General features: G+C 45.6%; 1 protein-coding gene across 1 annotated transcript in view; it reads left to right on the top strand.

Annotated features, from left to right (window-relative positions):
• Positions 1-923: 923 nt before the first annotated feature.
• The window catches only part of TNFSF11 (TNF superfamily member 11), a 31904-nt gene continuing 25807 nt past the window's right edge, over positions 924-7020 (top strand). The window contains exon 1 of the mRNA XM_045978277.1: positions 924-1322. Within this exon, the coding sequence (XP_045834233.1) occupies positions 1092-1322 (231 nt within the window). The 5' untranslated portion in view covers positions 924-1091. The remainder of the gene's footprint in view (positions 1323-7020) is intronic.

Below are 7020 nucleotides of genomic sequence, written 5' to 3'. Positions count from 1 at the left end.
AGTTTTCTTTAGGGATGAACTAACATGTGACTTTCACCTTCAACCTTGTGTAACATTCATCTTTCTCCATTCACAGTTATGAGCTCTCCCGCAGCTCCCTACATCTTGGTGTACACCCCTCTTATCTTTAGGATACTGAAGGAAAACAACCCTCAAGCAGTAGCAATGGAATGTGACGAATGTAATATATGGTCCTATATAGGAAGCTACTGGAGCCTACCCTGCTCTCTGTACTGCTTCCTTTTCCTAGCTCAGAGTTGGCACCTACATGTTCTCTGCTCCCACACTCAAAACTGCCCTATTCAAAGCCACTTTGAGGGTGCAGAAAAGGGATTTGGGGCAGGAGTTCTGGTTTTCTAAGGTTGCCAAGATAATGTGGAACCTATATTTAAAGTCATGATAGAGGCTGCACCCTCAGGATCCCCAAGGATATTCCTGGCTGAATTTCTTTCGGGGTGATGGAGAGGAGGAAGGGATCCCCAAGAGATCACCAAGTCCAGCTTTCTCAATTCTGTAGGAGAAATTGAAGCTCTGGGAGGCTGACTGCCCTGCGCAACGCCTGTATCCTTATCCTTAGGATAAGGATAGGACAACCTTTATCCTTAGGGTGAGGATAACCTTTCTCCTTATACCGAGGCCCCTCTGCACCCCCCCCCCCCCCCCCCCCCCCGCCCCGGGCCCATCTCTTGGCAGCTCAGGATGAGCGAGTGGCGTCTGGCTCCGCTGGAACAACCCACGGCCCTCTCCTCTGAGAGCGCTGATGGGGAGGAGGCCATTCAGTGAGAGTAAGAACGCGAGGGAGGAGAAAGGAAGGAAGGGGAGCCAGAGGTGGGAGTGGAAGAGGCAGCCTCGCCCCGGGCTGATTGGCTCCCGAGGCCAGCCCTCGCCAGCGGTTTATAAGAGTTGGGGTAGCCGGGCGCCCTGCCCGCTCGCCCGCGCGCCCCCCGAGCTGCGCCCGGCTCCGAGCGCCCCACGTCGAGGCCCGCCTGGCCCCGCGCCGGCTCCGCGCGGTCTTTGGAGTTGGTGGCGGGCAGAGGCAAGGGAGGGCGCCAGCCAGGGAGGCAAGCGCCGCAGCCAGCCCGCCGAGCGCCATGCGCCGCGCCAGCCGAGACTACACCAAGTACCTGCGCGGCTCGGAGGAGATGGGCAGCGGCGGCTCGGGCGCCCCGCACGAGGGCCCCCTGCACGCGCCCCCGCCGCCCACGCCACCCGCGCCGCACCAGCCCGCGGGCTCCTCCCGCTCCATGTTTGTGGCCTTCCTGGGACTGGGGCTGGGCCAGGTGGTCTGCAGCGTCGCCCTGTTCCTCTACTTCAGAGCTCAGGTGAGTGCCCGCCTCCCCGGAGGTCCGCCCACCTCATCCCTCCCGCGCCTGTGGGAAACTGAGTCTGGACGCCGGGCTCGGCTCCCCCGATCTTGCATATGCCGGAGGGGAAAGTGACTCCAAAGAAGGTGCGTCCGACTCGGGGACAGCCCGGCGCGGGGCCCGGCGCCCTCGCCTCTGCTGTTGGCTCCCGCCCCTTACCCGCAGCGCGCGGAGGCTGGGCTCGCCTGGCCTGTTGCGTTTGAATTTCCCCCGCGACGCAGCATTGGCCGCTCACCTCTAACGGAGGATTGCACGCTCCCCCTACAGACCCTTCCATTTCTAATTTGGAGCTGAGAATGAACTGAACATCCACTTAGGGAAAAATCGATAGCTTAAGCCGCGACCCTTTCCCTTTCCGCCCACCACCCGGAGAGGGTTTGGTCCTGGGGCTGGCTGCTTTGCAGGGGGGTGGGGGTGGGGGCTCTGGGCTGCGGCGCTGGAGGGAAGATCTCGTGCGGTTCTTGCACTGCAGGCAGCCCCTGAAGCAACCGGTGATGATGCCCAGGGCGCCAGATGGGCCGAGTGACACAGCGCGGCCAGAGCCAGCCTGGTTGTGGGTCAGGGGTGAAAAAAGAGGGAAGGACCCTGTGCCGTCCCACTGAGGTGGGCGGGAGAAGGAAGCAAGGTGTGTGTGATGGTGGTGAAGTTCTCACCCCTGACACAGCCTCGTTGCCATCTAGCAAGTAAGTAAACTGCTAAAAGATGAGAAAGAAGGCTGGGAAACTGCAGGGAAAGATAGTAGAAAGGAAGGGGTAAATCTGTAATATTATGCTTTCTGGTGGTTTATGCTCTTGTGTTTTCTTGGAAATTGCAGTGCAGTTGGTTGGATTCATTCAAATGTTCTTGTCTGGTGCTGTGAACTCTTTCTCAGAGGAAGTGGAGGGCTGACTGTGCAAAAAAAAATTTTTTTTTTTTTTATGGGAAAAAAGTTGGGTTTGGACTCCATTGGTTTTCAGATTCAAAGGTGATTACTAAACCAAATTGGATGCATCAAAACATGGCATTGCTTGGGTTTTTGTACTGTATGGTTTTGGGATTGTATGGTTTTTTGACATGTGCCAGAGTCTTGAACTCCATTACTTGTAATCATAGGCTTTTTGTTAAATATTCATTATCCACTGTTTTGTGTTTTATAAAGCAAGTCTGATGACCTACTTTTTAAAAAGGTAGAAATACTATGAGCAGTACTTTAGGACACTTGTATTTGCATCTTAATTAAAATAATCTCTATTGAGATTTTTTCTTTAAAAAAAAACAACTTTTGTAACAAAGACTACACACATCTATATGAAAGTGATGAAATGTTTTTCTTTCATCAGAGGATGCTGCCGTCAGGAATGAGTGGTTCACCCATGTTCCCACCCAGTTTTCTCCTCCCATGTACAGTCTGTATATACTGAGGGTCTACACTGCAGATGAGACTATTAAGTGCTATGGGATGTGAGTTAAGGATCATGAACTCAACATACAATGTCCACCTACTATGTGCATCGCACAGTGGGCTAGGTGATGGAGGGACCTATAACAAAAAACATAAAATTCTTAGTCAAACAGGAGAGCAGCATTCAAAAAAAGGACAGAAGATGTAAGTGTTCTCTGCTCCTTTTTTCTTTTCTAACACCTTAGGGATATGACATTTCATAGTAGTGATAGTAAAGAAGTGTTCGGCAGCGAAAGAACAGTGGGGAATGAATGAGCTCTAGGGAAGATAAACAGCTTAGATTGGTGGGAACCATGGAAACGGGTGTGGCCATGTAGAAAAAGTGGTGTGTTCGGCACTTAGGACAGACGTTCTGCTTCTCCAGGGCATTATTCATGGTCTGGTAGGCTCGAGGGGGCTGTCTGATGATAACTTACTATAATTTAGCCATCTTGACGTTACATGAGTAGTAGTGAAGCGCTCAACACTTCTTTCCAAAGTGAACAGGCCAATTAGTAAGCCTACCTGGAAAATTCTCATTTACAGATTTTTTAAAAAAATATTTATTTATTTATTTGTCAGACAGAAATCACAAACAGGCAGAGGCAGGCAGAGAGAGAGAGGAAGGGAAGCAGGCTCCCTGCTGAGCAGAGCCCCATGCAGGGCTCAATCCCAGGACTCTGGGATCATGACCTGAGAGAAGGCAGAGGCTTTAACCCACTGAGCCACCCAGGCGCCCTCATTTACAGATTTAATGTCATCAGATTTTATAGATACAGTCATGGGTTTCTCTAAGGCTTATGCCACATATATTAGCCATGACTCCTGAAACCCGTTTTTGTACTGCATTTTAAAAGGGGTATCTTTTTTAGGGAAGAAATAATATCAGGAGCAGTGTGTTCATTGGAAGACACATAATGAGACTGCATTTTACTGAGTATACAGTATCTACCTTTGATCCTTAAAGGAGTCCTAATCATTTACAGATACCTTCTGAAGTAGGTACAAGTGAAATGCTATGATGTCTGGAATTTGTTTCAAAATAATAGGTGGGGAGGGTTCCGGGTAGGGAAATGCTTGCTTATAGATGAAACAGGATTGGCCATAGGTTGATAATTGTTGAAGCGTGGTGATAGGTTTGTGGGAGTTCATTCTACAATTCTTTCTAGTTTTATGTATGCCCTTCAAAGTTCTTCTACCTAAGAGAATAGACTCATTTTGAGCCACCACTAATGTAACATTTTTCACTCATATTAACTCCTTTAGATTAGAACTTGGTACCAAGTATGAGATTTTTTTTTTTTTTTTTTTAGTTCCACTAAAGTTGTATCAACTACTTGGGGTTTCTGAATGCATCTAAATTAGAGTGAAATCATTTAAGATCAAGTAACATGTTTGCAGTTTATAGTAAACAAACAAGAAAAAGGAGCCTGTTTTATTGTTTTTGTTTGGGGGGGGTTGCTATGTAATTCTTCAAGAAAAAAAAACCCAGTTAATTTAGTTTTATATGCATTTAGAAGAATGTCCAGGATAGTGTAAAAACTGCGGTGACTTTAAAAAATGTTTCCCCTTCTCAACTCCTGTTTGAGTAGTTAAAAATGAATCAGCCTCCTGAATGTTTGCAGATCGCCTGTGCCCAGATTGAAAAGAAAAAAAAGTACTAGATCTAAAGTAGATTGGCTTTTCCTCCATCAACCTTGCCAAAGAAAAAAATAGCATGCGGTTTGTGCTATATATTTACCACATAGTATTCATACTTTGGTTTGCAAAGAAGAAGAAGGAAAAAAAACCTTCCAAAAAGTTGCTTGTAAAATGTATGCGTGTGTGTTCTCTCTCTTTTCTTTTTAACATCCATATGACCATATTCAAAGTTTGGAGTTTAGCTACATGATAAGGTTTTCAGAAAACTCAATCTCTGTTGCCCTTTGAACTCCTTCCCCTAAACCCCAAGTATGCACACCAACCTCCCTGGCTGTTTGTTCCCCAAACCGGAGAGCAGTCACTACTTCGACTCTGATGTGCAGGCTGCCTGTTTGAGAAAACAGATAACCAAGTAGCACAAATGTCAAGCATCCTGCCTCATTTAACCCTACACATGATTACATTTCAAGGAAGTTTTTTTGTTTTAAAGACTTTCATTTCATATGAACTGCATCATCTGATAAATGCATTTTTAAAGTCTTTTAAATCAGATATTCAAGGTTTATAGATGTTCAGACATTTCTAGGTACAATGAATTCATTTGTAACTGTTTACAGTGAATTTTTTTTTTTTTTTTTTTTTTTTTTTTGATGAGCTTCTTCATTTCTCTGTTGAGTACAATAAGTTCAAGGATGGAAGAATTGCCTGTTTTGCTCACTACCTCATTGGCAGCATCACGCCCAGGGCCTGGCATGTTCAATTTACTGAAGAAAATTTTCCAATGATTTACAATACTAGAAATTTGCAATATGGAAGTTATCTAATGAGTAGCTAAACTAGACTAAAAAATAGCATTTTTTTTTCAGTCATGCAAATTCCCTTTCCGGGCTCTGGTGTCTGGAGAGAGGGTGTGGGACAGGAGAGTCCTTGGTTCAGCCGCTGGACCAGCACTATGGAATGCCCCACACCTTGCCCGGGGGTCTTCCCGGCGTGGAGACGACCAGAGCAGAGTCCCGCCCCCCCCCCCCCCAACTGTTGTGTGTGGTCTGCTGGTTTATACTCCTCAATGCCTCTCTTTTGTCCTCGTCTCCAGTTTTGGGAAGGGATAGCTACAAGACATTGGAGCAAGAAAGATGTTTGGTTGCAGGTTAACAAGACGTTTCCAACAAATGCCTTTTAAGTAAACAAAATGACTTTATTGAAATTAACAATGCCATGCTTTCATGATTTCTTTTGGGAAAACAATTGATGATTTTTATATACGTTTTAGTTCTCATGTTACCTTCCTAAACAATGGTTCTCCAGAGCACATTCGAAGCCCTTGGGGAGAGAGATTTAGTTGGCACCTGCCCTCAGGGATGTGGGTTCCGTTGGCCGGAGGTGGCATCTGGGTATGGAGACTTTTTAAGAGAGAGGGGACAAAATCTTTGTGTTACATTTCTTTGCATCAGATCATTAGTCATCATTATTGTCACAAGATTTTTGTACTAACTGCTATTGCTTATGAAAAAAAAATTGTTTTCCAAGGAAATTTCGAGACATTTTACTACCAGAAAATCTCCATTTGTACATTTGAGATTTGAAAGCATTTCTTCTCAAACTTTCATGTACATAGAGAGGACCAGGGATGTAGTTAGGATGCAGATTCCCAGGCAGCATGCCAGGGACCTGCCTTTCCAAGACTCCAGTGCAGAGTCTGCATTTCCGAGGAGCTCCGGGTGAGCCTGTGAAGCTACAAGTACTCAGACTGTACTTCGAGTAGCGACAACATGGAGGGCAACACTGCTTCTGGTTGATGGCCCTTCGTCTGTCGACCAGTCTGGAGCTCAACCAATCCCAGGGTCCCCAGGCATTTCCCTCTGATCTCTGCATTGTTCCTGTAGCTCAGAAATTTCTGGTGGTGAGCCAACTGAGGCCTTGGCATGATTCTTCCTCCTTGAGGTCTGAACCCAGTGACCTTTCATATCAGAGGCCCAGGCTTCTCTGATTTTGTGGGAAAGTTAGTGGCTTGAGTGAGCTTTTTAAAAAAAAAAGTGTGATCGGAAATCTTTCCTAATATAAAAATTCACATGTTCTGATTTATGCGGATTATTTTAAAGAAAATACAAAAATACGGATTCCAAACAGTTTTGCTTTGTGAAGGACCCTTCTCCCATATGCAAGACTGAAATTAGAATCTGTATTAGTGGGCGCACATGTGTTGAAAGGTTATCATTCATTTCGAGAATCTCAGATATGGGTAGAGTACTTACAAGTTTATTTCTGATGGTTAATAAACCTGCTCATCTTTTTGATTACTTTTACTGAGATAAACCGGGCACTGAGAGAGCTGGTATTAATTCACTGAACTTATATTATAAACTTCTATAATTGTTCCTTGGTTCATCCGGTTTGTACCTAGTAATAAGCAAACACACATGAGGTACCTTGAATGTTTGAAACAAGAGGACAATCAGTTAAACAATTATTATTAAGACAATTGATAGTTCATTATCTCTACCCTTTACTTGGCAGTTGAAACTGCTACAGGGGTTTGTCAGAACCCCGGGAGGAGGGGGAAGACAATTTCAAGGGTAATACTTAAAAAGATGTGTA

The sequence above is a fragment of the Meles meles genome, chromosome 14 (genome assembly GCF_922984935.1).
Source record: "Meles meles chromosome 14, mMelMel3.1 paternal haplotype, whole genome shotgun sequence".
NCBI classification, from domain to species: domain Eukaryota; kingdom Metazoa; phylum Chordata; class Mammalia; order Carnivora; family Mustelidae; genus Meles; species Meles meles.
The sequence above is the reverse complement of the archived record's forward strand: the minus strand, read 5'-3'. Positions and strand labels throughout refer to the sequence as shown.